The 24,516-nt window shown below is 39.3% G+C and overlaps 1 protein-coding gene across 4 annotated transcripts in view; it reads left to right on the top strand.

The window, feature by feature from the left end:
- Window positions 1-24,516, top strand: part of CASD1 (CAS1 domain sialic acid O acetyltransferase 1) — a 58,519-nt gene that overhangs the window by 15,962 nt on the left and 18,041 nt on the right. The window contains exons 3-11 of one of the 4 annotated variants that reach the window (XM_048838165.2): window positions 703-823; window positions 4,934-4,978; window positions 6,592-6,654; window positions 8,058-8,102; window positions 12,245-12,368; window positions 18,021-18,235; window positions 19,299-19,724; window positions 20,199-20,288; window positions 21,024-21,143. In XM_048838165.2, the coding sequence (XP_048694122.2) occupies window positions 703-823; window positions 4,934-4,978; window positions 6,592-6,654; window positions 8,058-8,102; window positions 12,245-12,368; window positions 18,021-18,235; window positions 19,299-19,724; window positions 20,199-20,288; window positions 21,024-21,143 (1,249 nt within the window). Of the gene's footprint in view, window positions 1-702; window positions 824-4,933; window positions 4,979-6,591; window positions 6,655-8,057; window positions 8,103-12,244; window positions 12,369-13,511; window positions 13,710-18,020; window positions 18,236-19,298; window positions 19,725-20,198; window positions 20,289-21,023; window positions 21,144-24,516 lie in introns of those variants that run through there. The other 3 variants (XM_075125847.1, XM_075125849.1, XM_075125848.1) reach the window with 3 other exon arrangements.

Raw genomic sequence — 24,516 nt, 5'->3', positions numbered from 1 at the left:
CACTTAGTGTAAGTCCTTTGTGGCAGATATTCTTTTCATTATGTGTCTAGGGTGCTAAGCATAATAGGATCATGCTACTAAATATAAATAGATAAGAGTGGTAGTAATAATTTATACTGCATGTTTTGTTTATTATGAAGAATTTCAAGATAGCTCAAGGTGCATCACATGTTTTATATATGGTTTCAAATTGTGATTTAAAGGGCAAATACAATTCTTAGTTATAATATCCCAAATAGTTAATATATATTCCTTTTTTAGAATTTTTTCTTAAGAAAATGGACTAAATAATGTTGAGAAATAAAAGTACCTATCACTTTTCTCTTCATTCACTTAATATAGAAACCGTGACAGATACCTTTATCACTCAGAATTATTCTGTTACTCAACAAAGTTATACAACTACTCAGTCTTTTTGATTTTTCAGCACCACCCAATGGGAAAGAGAGTCCTTTCACTCCTGCAGTAATTTGTAGAATCAAATGGTCAGGGTGGCTCCTTATTTCATACTTATTCCTAGTTATATGTAATGCATTCAGTATTTTAAAAAAACAATTTACCCTTCTTTAGAGTTAGATGTAATGTTTAGAATTTTCTGTATAACATTCAAGATTTCCTTTAAGGAATTGCCAATTTCCTTCATTAAATTGATTCCTTAAATAATGTAATATGTTAATTTTGTAATGCTGTTTCTTTTTGCAGTGAAGCAAAAAACTGCCTCCTAGACAAACATATTGCATTTATAGGAGATTCCAGAATTCGCCAATTGTTTTATTCTTTTGTAAAACTCATAAAACCCCAAGTGAAGGAAGAAGGAAACAAGGTAAGACTGTCTTTTTTCCCCCCAATTTGTCACTTCACTGTTAAAACTTTACTTAATTTCCAGGTTGAAAACACCAGAAACCGGGTTTTTTCTAAAGACTTTGATGTCTGGAATGGGCATTTGTTGGGAAATAATACTACTTACTATCCTAACATTCAGGAAAGGGGACCACGTAGCATAGTTCCGCAGAGAAACAAATCAAGCACTTGAGCGGGAGATTGGGCCCAAGCAGTTGTCAGAGGGTGATAACAGGAATGTTTGGCATGCTGAGAAGTGAAGTGGGAAGTTTGCAGAGGGAGTATTCAGCAGATGACAGTTGAACAGCCTGGGAAAGAAAACTAAGGTGGCTTCTCCAATGGCAACTGAGGCTATGGCTACACTGGCACTTTACAGAGCTGCAACTTTCTCGCTCAGGGGAGTGAAAAAACACCCCCCTGAGCGCAGCAAGATACAGCGCCGTAAAGCGCCAGTGTAAACAGTGCCCCAGCCGTGCTCCCAGTGCTCTAATCCGCTCGTGGAGGTGGAGTACCAGGAGCTCTGGGAGAGCTCTCTCCCAGCGTTGGCGCGCGACCACACTCGCACTGCAAAGCGCTGCCGCGGGAGCGCTCCTGCGGCAGCGCTTTGAAGTTTCGAGCGTAGCCATGCCCTAAGTGAGATTTGGTTTTCTGGTGAGAAAATGGAAATTTGTCTGTACAATTTATGAATTCGCTGTGAGATTATGAACTCTGTGTCTTTACCAATTGGCAAACTCTGTTTTGAATGTGGGGACAAGGTGCCTTCTCTGTGATCTCTTTACCTCCATATTGGACAGAAATGCCAAGGCATAGTGATGCAGGACTGACAATAGACAGTTGTTAAATTGGTATAATCCTCTTTTCAAATATAAACATCCTATACAGTAAGATAATGTCTACCCCAAGAACTGGCTAGATGGGGAGGGGTCACTTGGTAACAAAGTCATCTGGTATTGGGCTCTGGTCACCTGGGGAGGCTGATTAGGAGGTCACCTGACAGGGACTGGAAGGTTATAAAAGATGCTCTGTTGGGAGTTCTTTGGTAATTTTTCACCAGTTTAAGATGCAGGAGACAGCTGTAAGAAATGGATGAGGTTGGGACAGGAGGAACCTGCCTATCTGAACATAGATGGCCCTCCAAGCGAAGAGTGAGCTACAGTGAGGGGCATTGTGTTCAGAATGTGTGTTGTTTTCTATATGATCTATACCCTCTATGTATTTGTCATGCTTAAGTAAAGAGCAATAACGTGTTAGTATCTGTTATATGTTACACCTATCAAATGGCCCTCTGAAGAGGGGAAAGTAGAAGGCCTATGCCTTTGGAGTTCTGGGAAAGGGTGTGTTTAAACTGGGGTGGGGGCTGAGGAGTCAGCAGTGAGACCAGAGGGGCTAGGAAGCTGGGCCATATGGTTGCAGCCTAGACAGAAGATTTGTGCTCCAGAGATGTCCCTAGGGACCTAAAGACAGGGACAGTGGGCGCTGTTCAGACGTTAGAGGCTTAAAACACCCAGGGAACCAATGGCAGGGTCTCCTCATAGCAAGCTGATGAGCTGCCAGCAGAGGGAGCCCAATCTGATCTATGCCAGTGAAGTTTTTTTGTCTTTTTTTAGCCAGTATTAATTAATTCAAGTCTTGTTGTAAGTCACTTCTTGAAAGATTAATTGCTGATTTAATCGGCACTGAAATCCTAGATGCATTGACTGATATGCAAGTCTGATTGGGGCTGAAATTAAAAATAGCTTTATGCCTTCCCTTTCTTGTAAATGCCACTGAAAAACAGTTCTGTGTTCATTTTCTGAAGATAAGTGTAAAGCACAGCTTGCTAAGTGGAGCCAGAGATAGACTATAGCAATATAGCTTATCAGGCAGCCAAATCATTAACTTCTTCTGCTGTTCAGGGTTTGTATTCAGCTTCAGGTCAGACTGGTTGTATAGGCTGATTCCCCACTCTAGCACTTCAAGTGCAGAAAGTGGGGACCCACAAGGACTCTAAAAATTAATACTGGCCACTCCAGACTTGAATTAAACTTCCAAGGTTACAGCTTTTATCTGACCTTGGAGTGGTAGATGCTGCCATCACCCAAGTGCAGAACCCCTTTGAGAACCCAGGAACGCACACTTGGGAATTCCTTCCTGTGGGGTACCCTCAGGCCCTCTCCCCCCCCCCCCCGCAGGTGGGGGGGGAGGAAATCAGCTGTTGCCACCAGCTAATTAAACAACATGCACAAACCTCTTAAGACACAAGAATCCAATTCTGTTCTTAAAAAAAGGTAAACTTTATTTATTAAAAAAAGAAAAGAAAAAACACATCTGGGAAATCAGGCTATTGCTAGATTTAAAAAAAATAAAATCAGCCTACTACAAGGATTAAGCATCAAGAATAGCTTTCTTGAGGTCCAGCTTAAAGGTTACAAGCAAAACAAAAACACTTAGGGTTAGCACAGAGTAGTCCACAAGCCAGAAATAAATAAAAAGAGATAAACCTAACTGCATCTTCCTAGACATTTTCTGATCTACTTACATATCTGGGGTTCAAAGTAGTTTCCAGATATGATACTGAGGATTTTTCATATCTGGCACCACGCTTCTTACAGCATAACTGCACCCTCTCTGCCTCTCCCCAGAGAACAACCACAGACCAACAAAAGGGGAGTCATTTTTCAATTTTAGAAAGTTCTAGCCTTCCTATTGGGTCTTTTGGCCAGGTGTCCACTCACTTCCTTTCACCTATGCATAGCAGTGAGACTTTTTAACCCTTTACAGGTAGAGCAATTAGAGAACAGCTACTAAGGGATTTTATAGCTGCTGGCTGGCTGGGTATCCATAAAAGGGAGCTACCACTGCCTTTCATTTATCACACTTTTCAATTATTTAATACAATCGGGGTATTTAAATGCACAATAGCAATCTGTCTGGCAGGCAGCAAGTAATTAAATTTCACTTGTCAAAGCCAGATGTTTGGCTGATTGGATAACAGGACTTTTCCTAGCCTGGGGGTTGGTGTTGGATTGCTTGCCAGAGGTGGGGAGTATTTTGGCAATTATGAGAATTTGGTGGGGAGGAGTAGTTTGGTTGGTTCTGAGCTGGAAGACCTTTGTGTCAAATGCTTTTGAAACTGATGGAGTAACAGTGCATTTAATAGATATTGGAGGATATCTATTAAATGCATCCTGAGGAAGTTTCAGGATGGCTGAGCAGGGGGACTCACTGGCTTATGGAGAAAGAATGGGTATATTTGTGTACGGTACCTCAGCTCAGTTTGTGGAGGGAAAGTGCACTTGTCCTTTTTGTTTCAGGGATTGAAACTGAAATAATACAACTCAGCTTAATGTTAAAGGAGTATCTGTGTCTACTGTAATTAAGGATGCCTGACTTATTCCATCCTAATCTCCTGTTTTCAGTCAATAAGTTATGAATTACATATTCCAGGCTTGATTTCTGCCTGTGGTGATTTTATTTTTTTCTGGAAACTTTGAGCAAAATTGGTTCAGCTGTTAGAGTACAGGGGGAGCAGGAAAGTAGGCATACTAGTGGTATAGACCAGGGAAGTGTGAGAGGAAAATGTTTTGTTTCTATTTCGGTCCTTTGAGAGGAGTATTAAGAAAAATAGTGATGTCTAGAAAGGAAAGATTTCAGACTTTTTGAATCATTTGGTAATAGAAAGCTGTGGTGTTCCCAGGAGCTGCTCTGGGGACATAGCACCATATGCCTGAGCTACACTTCAAAGTTTTGCCAGCATAGCTATATCAGTTAGGAGCATGAAAAAAATCAGTTACACCAGCAACAAAAAAACCCACAAACAACTTTTGCTAGTATATCTTATTTCCTCCAGGAAGTGATATAAGCTGTGCAGACAAAATAACTATTTTTCTCATATAAACTGTCTCCTCTAGGAGCTGTACTAGCAAACACTTTTTGGTGTAGATGAGGCCTTAGATGAGTAGAGCCCTGTATGGATACAAAATTTGTATCTGCACCCGATCCACAAAAATGGTCCACGGATATCCACAATTTGTAAAGTTCTAGAAATGAGAGGGATCAGTATTTGAACATACCTTCCAGTAGAACAAGTTTAACTTGTTTTTTATTTTGGCAGCATGGAAACATTCTTTTTGAAGACAAATCTGCATCAATTAAAGTGGTAAGTTTTTTATGATAATAAGCTCCAAGCTATAATAATCAATGTATAATTTTATATGCTCCCCCTGTACTTCAGGTGAAAACAATTAAAGACCTCTTTTCAGAGATACTGATCAGTCACAAATTAAACAGAAGTCAATCAGGATTGCAGGTGGTCAGCACCATTTATGGTCTGATTCCCACCCACCCTGAAGATTTGTATCTTAAAATTTAGTGAAATCTGAGTAAGGTCCTTAGAGGTGTGTGTGGGTTGTGGTGTTTTTTTAAATCAGTTCCATTATCTTACAGGAGCTTTGAACTCGATAGTAGTGACATACAATATTAGTCCTCTCATCAGATCTGATAATTGGCCCTTCCAATGAAAGTGGTTTGTGATATTTGGAGCAAGGAATGTGGTAAATTCAGATGAGCTTTCTTTGTCACCCCAACCAATTCTCTGCCCTGGGTCCACTTTGATTGCAGTAACAGAGTGAGCCAGATGCATCACCAGTGTACAAGGTTTTTCAACACACACACACACACACTCTCTTACACTTGTGGGTTGTGGGTAGGTTTTAAGGAGAACTCTGTTCTCCTTCCCCATCCCCAGTGGTGTGGGAGTGGGGTCTTCCTGCAAAGACCTCAGTAGCATTACTTTCTTCCCACTCCTTTCCATATAATTCATCGAGAGAGTGCATGTTGAGTGGATTACTTAGGTCTTTGGAGGGAGCTATGATTTAAAAAGGATGGTCAGTGTTGTATTCAGGAGAGGAGAAGTGTAACTTTGTGCTAGGACAGTCTTTCTGTCTTCATTATAAAGTTTTGTTGTAGTTCTTTGTTTTGTATTTTCCCTTTGATCTGACACTCTCCACTGTACTTTTTTAGGAGACTGTAGTACCTCTTGATTGTGGAAGCAGAAACTACTTATGATGTTAAGAAGCAGGCTGGGCCTTAAATGGCCTCTCAGATTTATTTAGGAGAGGGAATAACATTAGCTGAGGTACATATAAAGTTTTACATAAATCTTTTGGAATTAATTTAGAGATTTTATTTTTATTGAGGGGAATGATTTTAATAAAGTGCAAGTCATTGGCCCTTTTTGTTTCTCTCTGCTCTATTTTTAGAAGTCAGTAACGTGAAATTCTAGTGTTAAATGTTAGGACTCAACATAGTTTGAAACCTGGAATATTAAGCTTTCAGAAAATTGGTTTTCAAGTGCAGAGATTTGCAAGATAGCTGTTGCGAAAAGTTGTGGGGAATGAAGCAAAAAGTTAACTAGAATACACTGATATGATCCTTTGTAAACCTTAAAACATTTGTTTTTGTCCTTGATATCATTGGAAAACTGAGACTCTTCGCTTCCAACTCGTTTAAAGGTTTAGATTCTATGTGAAACCTTGGCTCCATTGAAGTAAATGACAAAACTCCCATTTATTTTACCCTTTGTTCCTGGCCGATTAAGACATCAGATCTTTCATCTATGATTGGTCCATGAATGTAGTAAAGAAATGAAGAAAAATTTGGACCAGTGTAATTTTCTGTGTATGAAATGCATTGCTTGCAGTTGATATAGACGTGCATTTTCTGAATGATGAACTACGCTTAAATTTACTCACAGATGCATTCTTTTTACAGGATTTCCTATGGTATCCAGAAGTTAATGGCTCTATGAAGCAATGTATCAAATCTTGGGCTGAGGTGTGTTCTAAAAATATACTGACTTTAGAAAACACCAACAGATTGAGGGACCTAATCTCCTATTGTTCCATGTGCTTAACCTGTATTGTGTACAAGTTCTGGATGTAGATAAAGGAGAATAATAATTTAAAAAATTGAAATCAAGTTATACAATAAGAGCTCTAAAAAGATATAGTGTTAGATCTATTATATCAACAGTATATATTCACACAGAACAAGCTAACACAAACTGCAGAAATTCACAATGTGGACTCGAAGTTTAGAGGTCAAATGAAAGTCTACAAAGAATCCCACAGCTCTGTAGTATCTGGTGAACTCTTGCAAACTTGGAGGGGGTGCACTGGATCTTAAAATTATGCACTAGTTATACGTACTATCTAATATTCTTGTTTTCTTGCTATCCAGCATGTTAGGTGTTCTTTCAAATTACTATACTTAACAAGTATAACGATTTGAACATGTATCTCTCTTGATAATTAGTAAAGTTGTTCACAAATTGACTCTTACTAAAGAATAGTTGCCATTTCTGGGTTTCTTCCTTTGATGATTCTATAATAGCTCATTATGCCACTAAAGCACTCACCACTTCTTAAATTTTCAAACAAACATCTCTGTGCTTTTTCCTATGCTGCCCCTCAGGTTTCGGTGAGCTCCCTGTAAACATCTGTGAAGCTACCTCTCTATCCTCCTTCAAAACCCTTTTTAAAATTGTCCTTTTCCATGATGGCTACAAAATGCTTGACAGCAATTAGGTTGCTAGTGTGCAGAGACCACTACCCATCATGCTGACTAATATTGTTTCATTGTTTTCTTGTAACCCCCCCGTCTGCCTCTATCTGTCTCTTGTGTTATATTTAGCTTGTAAACTCTTTGGGGACAGGGATTCTTTGTTCTGTGTTAGTACAGCACGTAGCATAGTGAGGTCCTGTCTGTGTATAGGACTCTTAGGCACAACAATACTACAAATAATAATAATAATATAATTGTCACTTAATTATTTAGACAAATACCTTCAGTCATTGGCCACTTCATAACAATGAACATGCCAGATCACAAATGTTTAGAATATTTATTTCAGCTGCTATAATGCTTGTTTGTGTGATTTAGCAATGCGTAACATCTTATGAGTAGATGCCTAGATAGCTTTTAAAGAGCAAACTTAAATACTGCCTAGCTCGATAAATGATTTTGAACATATGGAGACATAATGATACTTTGCACTTACATAGAACTTTACATCTGAGGATCTCACTGCTTTACAAATTCTTAGCCTCACAAGACAGCGGAGGTGTGATAAAATCAAGGCACAGATGTTAAATAACTTGTGCAATAAATTGAATAATAGCTTTAGTGATTTGTGAAGATATTTAGAAGACTAATCTCTCTTTTACTTTGTGTTTTAGGGTTCTATTGCAAAACCTCATGTAATTGTAGCAGGAGCTGCTACGGTAAGCTTTTCATCCAGTAGGCATTCTGGTGTGAATGTATGGAAATTATTACAGGAGAAGACATGTGTTTCTAGAAAAGTTACAAGAGGAAATAGTTACTTTAATTTCAAAAGGGAAAACATACACTGATTGTCAATCTTCTATTCCAAATGTCTTGTTCTTGTTATAACAAATACTTTTTAAAATATCAGAGTAATATTTGTATATAGACTTGTGTGATGTACAGTAATATTTTCTCACTGTTTCATTGTTAAAGATTGTGTTTTGGCTTGATGAATGGATGAAATGTAGAACAAATCCTCTGAGAAGGTAGACCAAGTACTTCATAAAAGTTTTAAATATTTGTATGAATAATTTGGCCAACTGAATATAAACTTTTTAATGAATATTGTTTTCAAAAAAGTATTGACCTTGATGATGGTCCTGTCTGCAAGGTTTTCCTTCCAGGAATCCATTCTTCTTACTTAATTTAAAGTCTTCTGTACTCTGTCGACTTGTAGAATACCCCCTTCTGCTGTTACCAGGAATCACCTAAGTATCTGTGCTTCCTGAGACTGTGAGCTTTGACATCCTGATTCAGGAATCTGAACCTCAGGGCAAGTCTACACTAGAGTGCTACCTCATCACAGCAGCACCGATGCAGCTGCGCCACTGTAGCGCATCTGGTGAAGACGCGCTATGCCGACGGAAGAGTGTCTGCCACCTACATAGTGCGGGTGTGGACAGCGCTTAGGTCACTGTAACTTACGTCACTGGGGGTGGTGGTGTTTTTTTGACACCCTTGAGCAATGTAAGTTACATGGTTTTATGTGGTAGTGTAGACTAGTCCTCATTCTCTCCCCACTTCCAGTAGGAAGAGGAGTAGGGTCCTTCCCCCAATGCCAGGTATCAGCATCACTTCAGGACATGGACTAGTCTTCCTACTATCTCCCACCTTTAATGACATCATCCTGGGTAGCAAAAATACCCCAATTTAATGTAAAAGCTATACTTAGTTGCAATTCAACATATTTTAATGATTACCAACTAAGAAGAATTAGCCTTTCTTTAGGAAAATAACTAAAAAGTACAAATGCAAAACGTGATTTAAATAATCAGTTTCAATCACGGTTTCCTGTTTGCTGACTGAAATCATGATTACATTTGTCAGTTTAAATCACTTTGGTTCAAATCAGTCCACTCTGGCTCAAATTCAGGAGTAGCACACTGGAAACAAAATCTTTTGAGTGCTGCTATTTGATCTGTGAATTTGGAGACAATACTTGTCTAGGAGTCCTGCTAATCTATAAACCTCTGGCACCAAAAGTTTCCAGGAAGAGGTAATGTATTCATGTAGTCTGATGTAGTCAAAAAGTTCTCAAGAGCCGTATGTCAGCTGTCTGGAATCGCTCACAAATGTGAATACCAGCATCAAGGCCGACTATTAGAAACCAGGACACAAACCCCAAACTGATTGTGAGTTCTGCGCTTAAATTTCACCAACTAAGTAAGTATCAAGCATGAACTTCTCAAGCACTATAACAGACTTGATGTAGAGTCACAGACAGTCCCCTTGGGTACTCCAGTCTATATTAGCACTCCAGGCAAGCCTGCCTTTGGGATAGATGGTGCCTTACACCAAAAATCAAAATGATATTCAGGCTACTCCCAGGCTCAAATGACCGGTCACTTTCCTTAAGTCAGTTGCATCTCAAGGCTCAAACCAAAAACAATGCTTGTAGCCAATGCTATAATAAACTAACTGAAGATTTATTAACTAAGGAAAAATAAATGATTTATTAACTATTATTAAATAAGGAAAATAAATGAGTTATTTACAAAAATTAAAGCAGGTAAACATGCACACACAAATGAGTTATAGTCTTCAGTTTCAAAAGATGATAGAAACTGTTGCAATATGCAAGGTCTATATACCCTTTGGGGCTAACCCAAGCTAAACAGCTTGGGGTCCCTTGCTTATGCTTAGTAGTCTTTGCCCTTCAGAGTTCAAACAGCATAGGGATAACAATTTCTTCTTGACAGGGATTTTTATCCCCTTCCCCCCAAAACTCAAGCTGATGGGATGAGTGTTTGTGCACTCTCCTCTCTTCATGGGTTTGGGGGGAGTAATCAACAAAGTTTTTTGTCCCCTTATGTTTCACAATAGCTTGTCTGATGTCTATGGGCCTTGTTTCATTGGGTAGGAGATGACGCCTCTTGTGGTAAACTAGTATTTCACACTTGTTAATGCATCTCTCCTGACTGTGGGGCTTCATAGTTGCAGAGCAAACACCTAAATATTACCTGATAACATGGGACACTGATATTATGTGTGAGATTAATGCATGCAACAACTCACAAGAATTTTATACAGTCTAAACACATTTTTATAAATCTACCTGTTTTAATAATACTAACACACAGATGGGCCAGACTGGTTTCCAGCTGTGCATTTGTCAGTGTTCAGTGAGGCTTGGGGGTCTTGGCATGAGCTAGTACCTGGTCTGCCAGTATCACACCATCTTGGGAGACTTCCCTACAGATGATCGCCTAAAACTCCTATCTGAACTCTGTGCTTTTTGTTTCTCATAAGTTTTCTTAGAAGTCTCTCTTTCACACACAGACACACATCCACCAGTACCCCAGACAAAATAGTAAGGCCTGATCTACACTTAAAATTTAGATTGACAAAGCTATGTTGCTCAGCCATGGCTGTGCTGACCTAACCCCTGGTGTAGAAGCAACGAGGGAAGAAAGCTTCCATTGACCTAGCTACTGCCGCTCGCGGAGATGGATTACCTACAGCGACGGAAAAACCCCTTCCATCATTTTTGGAAACTGTTATGCTGCAGTACTACAACAGCATAGCTACAGTGCCGTAGGTGAGCCTTTATAGCACCTGTATTGTAGACATGGCCTAAGGCTGGACATTAACATAAGAAACTTAAGAATAACCCCCCAATCCTGATTGCACCATGTCCTACCCCACATAGAAATGAAAACTCTCTGATATAAGATGAAAAAACCACCATCATGGTCTACTGAAAATCAAATTCCAAAATATATTTACAGAAAACTCTACCCAGTCAAGAACTAGAAGAACCAGTGAAGCGCAACTATTGTTCCCTAACTACTGCTTATAGATAGTCCAGTACCAAAATGACCCCTTCTACCTAACTGTAATCAAGGGCATCACCTTTATCTTTGTGGATATGAAAGAGAAAAATGAGCCAGCTATACACAGATGACACTCAGTTCTCTGTGTTCTTTATCTCATACTAAACAGCACCATCTTCCAGTTGGCCAAAGTTGAACTCGTGCAAGACTGAAGTAATACTCAGGTTTCTGAAGCACTTTCCTATTTCTGCTGCCTATGCCCCACACCACTACCAAGCATGTCTGCCCTCAGATTAAGTTGTTCTGAAGCCTTTGGGTCCATGGGACTCCTCAGCACTATTTGATGCTGAAGTACTGATGGTAGCAGAAACTTTCATTTCTGACTTTGACTGGCCAGAATATTGTGCCCCTTCTTGGGCTTAGCAAAAGTATCTGTTTTGATATTCAGCATTCTCTATCTGATTGGGCATAGTTTCAGAATAAATTTGTTTCTCCCTCCAAGATTATGACCTCTCACAATAGCTACTTTCCACTGAAGTAATGAAACTGTTGACCAGCTGGAACAGGCTTGAGTGTGTGGAAGAAAAGACCTTTCATAGGAAATGGACCTAGATCATGTAATTCACTCCCACAAAACATTACAATGGCTACAGGTCTCACCACGTTCAGGCTCATACAAAACTCATCTTTTTGGCTCTGTGTTCCCTCTGTAATGTCAACACAGACACACACAGAACAATAATTTAAAGAATTTCCTCAACTATTTCTATTACAGGCTGGGAAGGAAGACAGAGAAAGATTGTTATTGTAAATTTTTTATTTAAATATTTGGGAGGCACTTGGATACATAAATGTTCCCCTTCACTGTAGTACTTAAATAGATACCACCACAAATCTTCATAGCTTATTAAAATATTTAAGAAATAGACAGGTTCTATAATAGTATTGAAAATAGCTGCTAATGATGGAGTGGAATCAGTAAAGTTTTATGATTGTATATACTTTAGAGATACAGAAACTGAATTTTTTTTTATTTGATCTTCTAGTGGTCTATCAAGATTCACAATGGCAGCAACGAAGCCCTCATGCAATATAAAATCAATATCACTTCAATAGCACCTCTTTTGGAAAAATTAGCAAAGAGTAGTGATGTATACTGGGTCTTACAAGGTAAAATACAGTAGATAACTATAATTTGTGCTGTAATTGTCTGATATGAATGACAGTTTTGCAGGCTGTGGAGGACTAAACCATCTTTCACTGCCTTGCTTTACTTATGAACAACCTCAGCGCAGTCTAGTGTGTGCATAAATATTCAGAAAATTTTGATATCCAATCTGGAAGACTTGGATCTTTGTCAATATTGGTATGTTAGATTCCATCCATTTCCTCTTGACTGTACATTCCATGTATTTGGCCTGTTCCTACCTTCATGAGTTAGAGCTATCTGAAATTACATGTGTTGACAGTTATATCTAGACATAACCAGTTGATTTCTTCTTCCTGAAAAGAAAAATATTAATCCCCCTAAACACTGACCTCTCGTTGAAAGATTCCTGTAATAAAACTTCTTCAAATTGCTTGACTTATAACCCATGATAAAGCTTAAGAGAAATGCTCCTTTCCATTTTTTTATTATGAAGTTAGCCGTTAGCCAGAAAGGGATACATTTTCCAAAGAGGCGCACTGAGACTGGGCGTACCCACACCCAATATGCAACCATGATTATAGTTAATTACATACATCAAATAGGCTGTTGGTGTAAAATATTTTCAAATTTTAATAACATGGCTGATTTTTAACTTAAATAAAAAACAGCAGAAAAATTTAAGAAAATGTTAAGCTTGCTTAGTTAATGGTTTACAAGTCAAGTTTTGCCAAAGTTCAGGTTACACATGTGGTCTCAGCTCTTTCACGTTTTATGTATTGTATTTGTTTTTAATTATATGATCACATACGATTTCTCAAATAATAAAACATATGCAATTTTTCTATAACTTTATGACCCTATTTTGTGCATACTTATTAAATGTAGTGCTTACTACTCTAATTAGCCCCATAGCAATCAGTATCTGTGTCTGAAACCTGGGAGGGACTGCTCATGGTATGAAGCACTGTGCACATTAGTGTTTTGCAGGATTAAGCCCTCAGATACACGTGGGGCATGTGATAGTGTTCTGTACTATTCTGTACATCAATCCATTAAAGTCATTAGTATGAAACTACTCCTGGGAGAATTCTGCACTACTGCGTGCACATAATTAATGAGCCATGCATATTTTTAATTTTTTGCACAGAAAGAAGCTTCTGCTGAAATGTTGCTGCAGTTCCGCCTCTTGCCTACCAGAGGGCGCTGTGGCGCAAGAACAGCAGCATCTCCCAGCAGAAAATAACTTCTGAGTTCTGCCTTTTGCCCACCAGAGGGCGCTGTGGCAATAGAACACAGCAGCAGCTCCTGGCCAGCTAGGGAAGACAAGGAGCCTGCCTTCTTCGCAGCGCCTGTCAGGCCAGGTCAGGAGACAGGGACTATGGGGAGACAGATGGCGTGGGATGCTGGGGAGAGGGGGGGTCAGGCAGGAGCTCATAAGGGGTAGTGGGGGAGGACAGACTGGGGCAGGGGCTGAATGGGGGAGTGGAGGCACAGGCCCACAGAGGGGAGGGAAGTGCAGGGCCACATGGTGATCGGGGAGGGAGAGCAGAGCGACAGAGGATGGCTGAATGAGAGCACAGACACACATGCGACGGGGAGGGTTTCAGGGACACAGGGACAGGGGAGTGGCTGGGTGGGAGCAGAGACACACAGGGAGGGGTACAGAGCCACATAGGGACAGGGGGAGGCAGTGCAGGGCCACATGGGGATGGGGAGAGTGGGTGTCTGAGTGGGGTGGAGGGACACATGGACAGGGGCAGTGCAAGGACACATGAGGACAGGAGCAGATGTGCCTGACTGAATGGGAGAGGCTAAGGGTCAGTCAGAGTCTTCATAGGGGAAGCTCCCTAACAATCCCTCAATGCCTGCCCCAAAAAAACTTGTTCCGTACTTTTCCCGTCCATACCCAACAACCTTCCAAGTTCACACCAGGCTCCTTCCCAGCAATTTATTTCCCCGTTCCTCAGCTCCTTCGTTACCCCTAACTCCCCCCAAGCCTTTGCACTGCTTCTGAGAGGTGTGGGAAATACGCTTTTGTATTATAGTTTAAATGAATTATTACTCAGAATTCTGTATTAATATGCCTAGTAATGAATCTATTTGTCAAAAAACATTTCCTGAATCTTTTTTTGTTGTCTGTATTGTTACAGGTATTCTGAAATAAATGACCAAAAATAATTGAAACTGGTGTGATTATATTGTGTTATTTTGACAAATAAAATATTCAGAATTCTGAAAAAATTTAAACTATTGTGCACAGCATTGTTAATTTTTTGTTGCAGAATTTTTAATTTTTTGGTGGAGAATTCCCCCAGGAGGAGTGATGATGATGATGGGCTATCACTCATTACCAAGTATGATCATCTTCCATGGAAGTTATGGGTCGTCAGGTGGCTAATAAGGCCAATCCTTGAACGACAAGTTGTATTACAATGAGGGCAGATGTTTTCAGGCTCAACAGGAGGCTGTTGACCATGACTGGAAACCAGTCTCTCCTTCTTCCTGTGCCTCTTGTCCTCTTCAGCTTGACGGTGAGCAAGTTCAAAATGCAGGGGACCATCACTTAGGACTTCACTCCATTTTAAGTGATCCTGGGCAAGTGTCTCCCAAGTGTCAATTGTCAATATTACACTTTTTTAGCTTGTCCTTCAGCAAGTCCTTATAACGCTTCCATTGTCCACCCACGTTATGGTACCCTTCTTTCAGCTGAGAGAACAGGACCTGTTTTGGGAGGCAATGGTCTGGCATCCGGACAATGTGATCAGTCCAGTGGAATTGCTGACGGATGATCATTGCCTCGATACTGGTGGTCTTCGCCTCTTCCAGGACACTAATATTGTTGCGCCTGTCTTCCCATTTGATCTTCAGAATCTTACGAAGGTAGCGTTGATGGTGCCTCTCAAGGACTTTCAAGTGATGTCTATAGGTTGTCCAAGTTTCGGACCCATACAACAGGGTTGGGAGAATAATGGCTTGATAAACAAGAAGCTTGATGTCTGTTCGAATGTCGTGATCTTCAAAAACCCTGTGCCGTAAATGAGAACAAGCTACACTGGCACAGCTCAGGTGATGTTGAATTTCTGCATCAATATCTGCCTTGGATGAAATAACTTCCAAGGTAGAGGAAATGATCAATGTTCTCTAGTGCCACTCCATTTATTTTGATAGATGGAGCATGTAATACCTCATTTGGAGAGGGCTGATAGAGCACTTCACTCTTCTTGATATTAAGAGTGAAACCAAGACATGCGTAAGCATCGGCAAACACATTCAAGATAGTTTGAAGATCTTTCTCAGAGTGGGCAAAGATTGCGTTGTCATCAGCATAATGAAGTTCCACAGTAGATGTTGTGGAAATCTTAGTTTTGGCTTTCAGACTGCTAAGCCTGAACAGCTTTCCAACCATTCTGTAAATGGTTTCAATGCCAGCTGTAAACTTCCCAGCAATTAGGTAAAGAATGACGACCATAAAAAACGCAAACTTGGTTGGAGCGATGATACAGCCCTGTTTGACTCCTGTTTGTATTTTGAAAGGTTCACTCTGGGAGCCATTGCTGCTCAAAACAGTCGCTTTCATGTTATTATGAAGCAATTTTAGGACATTGATGTATTTATAAGGACATCCAATCTTAGAAAGTACAGTCCAGAGATCACGGTGATTGACTGAATGAAAGGCTTTAGTTAGATCAATAAAAGCCATGTACGGCAGTCGGTTTTGCTCCCGACACTTTTCTTGCAGCTGCTGTGCTGTGAATATCATATCTGCTGTTCCACAACATGGTCGGAAACCACTCTATGACTCTGGTAAAATTTCTTCTGACAGAGGCAGAAGGCGGGTTGCAAGGATCCATGCTAGAACTTTGCCTGCAATGGTTAGGAGGGAGATACCACGATAGTTTCCACAATCCACTTTATCCCCTTTCTTGAAGAGGGTGACAATCAGGGCATCCCTCATTTCACTGAGTGTTTCCTTCTTTATCCAGATTTTAAGGATAAGCAGGTAAAGCTGCCGAATTAGCTCTGGTCCACCGTTTTTAAAGATTTCAGCGGGGATCCTATCTAGACCTGCTGCCTTGTTGTTCTTCATCTGCTTGGTAGCATTGTGTACCTTTTACAAATTGGGAGGGTCTCCGAGCTCATCCCTAAATGGTTGTTGAGGGATTTGCTCAAGGACTTAATCTGCAACCATAGAATTATGGTTAAAGAGATCTTCAAAATGTTCTTTCCAGCGAGAATCGATGGCTTCGTTGTCCTTCAGAAGTGTGCTTCCGTCCTTAGAGCGAAGACGATTCATACCATGACAAATTGGCCCATAAACAGCCTTGGTGGCACTAAAGAATCCACATGTATTGTGGATGTCCGCGGGTTGTTGGAGTTCTTGCGCTTTCTCAGTTCACCATTTGTTCTTGAGTTCTCTGGTTTTATGTTGTACTTCCACCATCACCTTGGCATGGGCTTCTCTCTTTATATTACAATTTATGTCGTTTTGCCAAGGACGAAATGTCATTCTCCTCATTTATGAGTTGCTCAATTTCAGCATCATTCTCATCAAACCAGTCCTGATGTTTTATGGTTTGGTAGCCTACGTTTTCCTCACTGGCATTGATGATTACTGCTTTCAGCTGGCTCCAATGTTCCTCAATTTCTTCTGGAAACTCTGATGGGAGCTTTTCTTCTAAGACTGCTTGGAAGTGGTCACGCTTAATAGGGTCCTTCAAATCTTGAACCTTCAACTTGTGCCTGACCTGCTTCTTTTGTATGAAAACATACAAAATAACCAATTCTTGCCCAACCTTTTTACAGTTTCAGTATGTCATAAAGTAGTAGTGAAAATTATGCAGAAATACAAAGGCCATCTACATTAGTTCAGTTAAGTGCCTCATATCCTGAACTCCATCCAGCTGTGCTGCTAATTGGAAAAAAGTGATATATTACATTAAAATATATGCTTGGAGAACATGTATAAAAATTCAATATCAATAAAGATATAATGGACTATGAAAATAGCACAAGTATAGAGGTATGAAAAATATAAGTATTTTAGTGTGTTTTTAAGGTTATAGGAAAAGTAGTGTGATGTATTGAATTGAGAACTAGTGTTTGATCATGAATTTAAAGATAGTGATGTAATGAATATGAGGGGACAGAATTAAGGTAGCTAGTCCTGTTTTAATTTTGATGTTTCTGGATTTTTAGATTAGAATGTAAATACTTATGTAACCTTAGCTGTATTGATGGTTGATGTGCCCATTCTAACGTTGAGTTGATATATTCAACATTACGAATTCTGAACAAGCAGAGTTAGGCTTTAAAAAAATAAATCCCAAACTAATGTTGATGTGGGTTCATTGGAATGTGCAAGAGTATTTGAGAAGAGAAAATCTCTTCTTTATCAGATGACTAAATACATGTTCTGAGAGGTTTTAGGAAAACTTGCTCCCAAACTAAATTCTTGTATGCCAGTTTGAAGATTACAGTGAACTATTGGGCTTAAACCTCATTTAAAAAAAACAAGGATTATAATACAAATGGTAAAACGTTAATTTTTTAACGTTAATTAATGGTGTAGCACTGAAAAATTATGATTAATCTTTTAGGATGAATATAGTCTATAGAATTTGAGTGATTATGATTGATTTTTTTAATAAAGCTTAACATTCTTTTAAATTCAGATCCTGTTTATGAAGATATGTTGAGTGACAGTAGGAAAATGATCACTAATGAGAAAATAGATGCTTACAATGAAGCTGCAGTCAGTATTCTGAACAGCAGCTCCAGAAATTCCAAAGCTAAAGTTAAAGTGTTCAGTGTTTCTAAGCTCATAGCACAAGAAACTATCATGCAATCTTCAGATGGCCTGCATCTCCCAGAATCAAGCAGAGAAACAGTGAGTACTTTCATTATTAGTCAACATAACAAAGAATTAATAATGGAGCAAGATTTTAATTGAACATGTTGTACTCGTAATGGCAGGTAGTATGAACTTTGGTGTCCCTTGATGATTGTAGTCTTAAAAATGACATACAAGAGTTTTCCAGGAAATTGTTTGCAAGACCCCAGCAGATGAAATTGTATCTTTTGGGACCTTGCAAACAAATTTTATAAGATGCTACTTGCCATTTTGTAAGTAACTATGTAGCTGTTTAAAAAACGTAGTTTCTCCTGTGTGTTAAGCACTATTTGAGACCATCACTAGATCCTTCAGATCCTGAGAAATCCAAGCTGCAAATTTGTTACTTTCCTCTGCATGAATGAATGACAGTTGCAGCTTTTTGGAGAGCTGCTCTCAGGGCTAAATCCTAAATCTCGCCTTTTGTGAGCGTGCAAGATCCTCAGCGTATTAGTAGTAATTCTGTTATGGCAGAGGCTGGGGGGATGTGGAGAACCCTTTCAGGGGATCATCATCCTATATAAATCTCTGTAGAGGCTCCCTGCAGCACAACATGGAGGAAGTTTGTGGTTTGGGGGCAGGGTAATAGATAGGCAGAAGGTGGGTTATTGGATCCATGTCTGTGCAGGTCAGCTGGCAAGCTGCATGGGTTACTGCAACACTGAGTCTGCAGTAATGTTTGCAAAGCAGTTTTGCTGCCATTCCACAGTTTGGGGTAGAAGTGTTACATTTCCACACCCTCCACAGCAGACCTTCTCAGGTCTACTTATTTGGGTTGTGCTCCAGCTCGTGATTTTGGTTCTTGTTGATTTTCCAAAATCAATAATAAAAATTAAAGCTGTTTGTTTACATCAGGACTCTTAAAAATATTGACTTAGCTCTTTTGATATGGGTTATTTTAATCCTGGAATTTGTGTGTAACTACCTGTGTGCTCATATATGAAGTGCTTAAATATAAAATGATAGGGGAAATCTTTACTACTGCGAAATATTAGTAAAGCTATTTGAAGAAAACTTATGCTGAGACTGTTTGATAGCTAGTTACTTGTTTCTTTGACAGAGTGCAATGATTCTTATGAACGTCTACTGCAATAAGATTTTGAAGCCCATTGATGGTTCCTGCTGCCAGCCTCAACCTCCCCTCACACTGATACAGAAGCTAGCTTTTTGCTTTTTTGCTTTGTCCATTATTGGATATTTAATTCTCAGTTTTATTTATCGTAATAATCATCGAAAAAACAAGCCATGCACCGATATGGAAAGTGGAGAGGAGAAAAAACCTGTCACCAATACGTCTCCTGTTTCTACACTCGAGACGCTGTTACACTCCTTCTGCAAGCTGGGTCTAATCATGGCCTATTTCTATCTGTGTGACAGAGCAAATCTATTCATGAAGGAAAACAAATTTTATACACATTCATCTTTCTTCATACCAATCATCTACATCCTGGTTTTGGGGGTATTTTATACCGAAAACACCAAAGAGGTAAAGATCATGCTGGTGTCATTTCCCAGTTCAGGATTGTAAGTGAATTCATTTTTATTTACTAAAACATTACAGGTCAAATTTTCAAAAAGATATCGCTGATGCACTCACAAAATATATAGTTGCATGTGGTAATTCAGTAATTTTACACAAACTGGTAATTAGGTGCAAAAGGACATTTTTGCAAGTGCATTGGCTAAAGCATTTTTGTGGGTGCAGCTATTGGTAGCGTTCATCCATCAACTGGCCATAATGCATCAGAGTCAAATCCTAGTTCAAACTAGTAGATGAGCATTGATTTGTGGAGCAACATCTAATACACAGTGAACTTTATAAATGTCATTAGTGTAGAAGTTTTTCTTCTTAGATCCAACTGCCCATAAAGTGGTTTATTGTTTTGAACTTTTTCTCCTCATTTTGTAGATGTTCGTTGTACTTGTGGGAATAGCAACATTCTTGTTTTGTTTTGCATAGACTAAGATGTTAAATAGAGAGCAGACAGATGAATGGAAAGGCTGGATGCAGCTTGTTATTTTGATTTATCATATCTCTGGAGCAAGCACTGTAAGTGATTTGAATTGAATTATTATTATTTTTTAAGTAATGTGATTTGGATTCAATGCTTAAAGGAAAAATAAGCTTCTGCCATTTACCGCCAAGATACAGAAGTTAAAATATCCAAGCATTTATTAGACTTGAGTGTCATAAACAGTTCACATTATGCTCCTTGTTTAATCTTTAATTTCAAAGACATAATTGTTGTGAGGCCTCATTTATATCATTTTCTTCAATAAGTTAAGATATCAATGGGGCTATACTGTTTTGTGGTGTTTCCTGGTATATCCAGTGAAGGGGAATTATTTTCTCATTGTAGAAGACTGTATTAACTTAATTACAAAAAGTTACTGGAGACAGCTTTTTTGTGTTTTGGGAGTTGAAACTGTTAAAGGGCAAACTCTCAATAACAATTTTTTTTTCCCTTTTAATCCCGTTATAGACACACAAGAAAGTAGAGCTGTTGTTACAGTTGTAAGAAATTTATTCAGATTTTACAATTTGAGAGAAGCTAGGTCAAAAGAGAATCACTTTAAGTAGTAGCAGTAAGTAGGTCATAAAATTTCTTTCTTTTGTTATAGTTGGTTTACAATGACACAAAGTTTTATGAAACAGAAACACAACAAGCCTAAAATACAGAACTTTGTCCTCTTGTCTCCAAACTTATTTGCAATTAATAATGTTTAAAAAAAGAGAGAGAGCTTCTGTGGCCCTCTGTAAAAGATAAATTATTTTTCTCAACAGTTTTTGCCTGTGTATATGCACGTTCGGGTTCTGGTTGCTGCATATCTGTTCCAAACAGGTTATGGGCATTTTTCATACTTCTGGCTCAAAGGAGACTTTGGATTGTATAGAGTGTGTCAGGTAAGAATAAATCTTTCACTGATGTATATAAAAATATTTCCAAGTTCAGATCTCTCTCTACTCACTAAATTATCTGAGGTTAAAATTATTTTGGTTGATATTCATAACAAACTGATCATTGTCTCTGTCTCTCTCTAATCTGGTCTATTTAATGTAGCCTGATCAATCTAGTCTATCTAATACAAACATAATGAAAATTTTTAGAGGGAAGGCTGGTAACTCATTAGAATGTGGCTGAGGTGAAAAATAATCATTCTTAATGTTTTCATCAGAAATTGGGCACAATAACTAGTGGTGAACATAAACCAATGTAATATTATGAAAAGGCAAGACTGAAACAAACTTTATCTAAATTATCCATTTTGAATCTTTCTTTCCCCAACCCATCCCCCCATCTTGTCTGTTTAATGTGGAGATTCTATTTACATACTACTAGAGCATTTTTCTGTTGGCTCTTATACAAATAGATAAATGTTTGGTGAATCCAGGATGTACTGCCTGGAAACAAAATCAAATTTTTCTCACTATGAAGAGTGTGATGCTTTTTAGAGCAACCGGGGCTGTGAGCCACCATGTTGCCACCTGCCTCCAGTGGGAGGAATTCTTGCCTGTGCAAGCTGAGTGTTAACTCCCTCACACAAACAGCCTGTCAGCTGCTCAAGTACTCTCCTGTGAGCTATACCAGTCCTGCATTTGCCCTGCAGGCTGACAGTAGATGTACCCCAGTCCATGGATCCCTTCAGATTGTCCCCCTATGTTAACCAGTCCCTGATCACTAGATACCCACAGAAATCCCAGATCCTCTGTTCCCAAAGGAAGAGTGTACCCCAGTTTAACAGTTTTACCTTAGACCAACACTCCTGTGTCACGCATAGCACTTGAGTTTGATTATAGTAAACAAAAATGAGATTTATTTAAGAATAACATTCTAATAGAATGGTTGCATATAAAATAAAATTGTAAAATGTGAACTAGGGCCTACACTCATTATTAGATAGGAAAGATAACTACTAAAGTTCAGTCTTTTGCAGCACTTAAACAAGGAGCTAGGACCCAGTCTTTATGAAGCTCCCTCACTTAACAAGGTACCTCCTCAGTGAATGGATCCACGCTGAGATATACCAAATAAGTTTTTTGTCTGTATTCACAGACAGGGCAATTCCCTCACTGTCATATTGTTCCTTTTCACTTCCAAGTGGTTTCAATGTTTATAGTGAGTCTTGTGTGGTTTTCCGTTGACTTGTCAATGTTGGTGCAAAGGTACACAGCTGAGTAATCATCTAGCCATAATCAGCTAGCCAGGGCGGGTGATCACCCAGACATATTTCCTGGTGACTCATTTTCACTCCAAAACCAGAAGGGAATAATTTTTATGTGTTTATATTATTACTTAAATATCACCCTGTGATGGGTTTCCTGCGGTGCAGCTTGGAAACGGGGTACCACTGAGCCCTTAGCCTCTGTCTCACCAACCTGGGCTACCTGTCACACTGTGATGCTATGACAAGCTGCAAGCCCTTCCAGGTACTGCACTTACACAGACATCCACAGTCAGGGACACACCCTGCCGAGTTGCATGAATGCTTTTGCCAGCCACTCATGAATCAACAATAGAAAGGCTCCAGCGAATTCCCCACAGCTCCCCAGACCAGGACCCCAGAGCTGTACCATCTTGCCCTGGTCAGAAGCCTGACCAGTGTAAGTTTATTACCCAGTCCACCCCTCCCTCAATGTGGAGAGGACATATACCAATTTTTGTTCCTGAGCAGATTTCCCATGCATTTCAAGCAAAACCCACTGTTTTAGGTAAAATATAAAGCAGAAAAGTAGATTTTAAGTGATTGTAAGTAGTAAGCAATCTGTAAGTAGTAAGCAAACTGACCAGTGTAAGTTTATTACCCAGTCCACCCCTCCCTCAATGTGGAGAGGACATATACCAATTTTTGTTCCTGAGCAGATTTCCCATGCATTTCAAGCAAAACCCACTGTTTTAGGTAAAATATAAAGCAGAAAAGTAGATTTTAAGTGATTGTAAGTAGTAAGCAATATAGATAAAAGTTGGTTACCTAAGAAATAAAACATTAAATCATAATCTGAGTTCCATAAACTAGACAGGATTTAAATCAAACAGCGTCTTACCCTGATGGTATAGTTCCTTAATACACAAGCTGGGACCCTCCTTTCCAGCCGGGGACCACCTCCCCAGATCAGACTTTGTTCTCCAGATGTGTTTCCAGGTATTGAGTTGGGGCGGGGGGGGAGGGAGAGAGGCTAAATGATGATGTCACTTCCCCTCCTTTATTGGTTCCTCCAGCTTGCTGAAAAGATCTTTTGCTATGATGTGAGTCAAACAGTCTCCATTGTTTACATGCTCTCTCTGAGAGGTCTCCATTTTATACAATTCCCAGGGTAGTCCTTGTGAATGTGTATTCCCCTTAATGGGCCATTATCAGTGTCTGGCTGCTCCATTGTTGTACCTGAAGGGCTGGTTATGAGTGTTCCCAACCTTACAACATATTACAGTAACATACATAATAAAACTTCATAACTTCCCATACAATTATAGCACATACAATCTAACAGGATATTAATGTTCAACAGATCAATACTTTTAAAATGAAAAGGAGTACTTGTGGCACCTTAGAGACTAACCAATTTATTTGAGCATAAGCTTTCGTGAGCTACAGCTCACTTCATCGGATGCATGAAGTGAGCTGTAGCTCACGAAAGCTTATGCTCAAATAAATTGGTTAGTCTCTAAGGTGCCACAAGTACTCCTTTTCTTTTTGCGAATACAGACTAACACGGCTGTTACTCTGAAACTTTTAAAATGATATATCACAAGGCATACTTTGTATAAAACATATAATTATATCAGCATGGTAAATGTGGGGGTGCCAAGGTGTTGCTTTGGGGTACCAGGTGACACACACCTGTACACAGATCTCACAATGAGTATTGAGTACATTAATTAGTACGTCTCATTAATGAGTATTGGTACATTACAAACTTGTTGTAGAGGTCTCGCATGTTACGTTAATTACCATGAAGGTGGGGTATTAGGTGTAGTGAGTTTGTGGGGTCTGAGACAGTTGTTGTTTGTAAAGAACAGTGTGAAGCCTTTGCCAATTGGCACCACTGGGCCTTTATGTTTTAAGGAGTTTTTCTTTCTCTGTGCATAAGAGCAATTGAATTCAGCACTCCAGCACATTGGATTGCCTGCTTCCAAGACTGCAGATCTTGCTTTGGATGGGACAAACTACTGTCATCTCTGATTTGAACTACAGCTCTTTTCATTCAATTAAGTTCTGGAAGCTTTAAGCTGTTGTATGCATTTTGGACTTATGACCTCCCTCGTCATTAGTAAAATAAA

This window comes from Caretta caretta, chromosome 2 (assembly GCF_965140235.1).
Source record: "Caretta caretta isolate rCarCar2 chromosome 2, rCarCar1.hap1, whole genome shotgun sequence".
NCBI lineage: Eukaryota > Metazoa > Chordata > Testudines > Cheloniidae > Caretta > Caretta caretta.
This window is presented reverse-complemented; position numbering and strand designations above follow the sequence as displayed.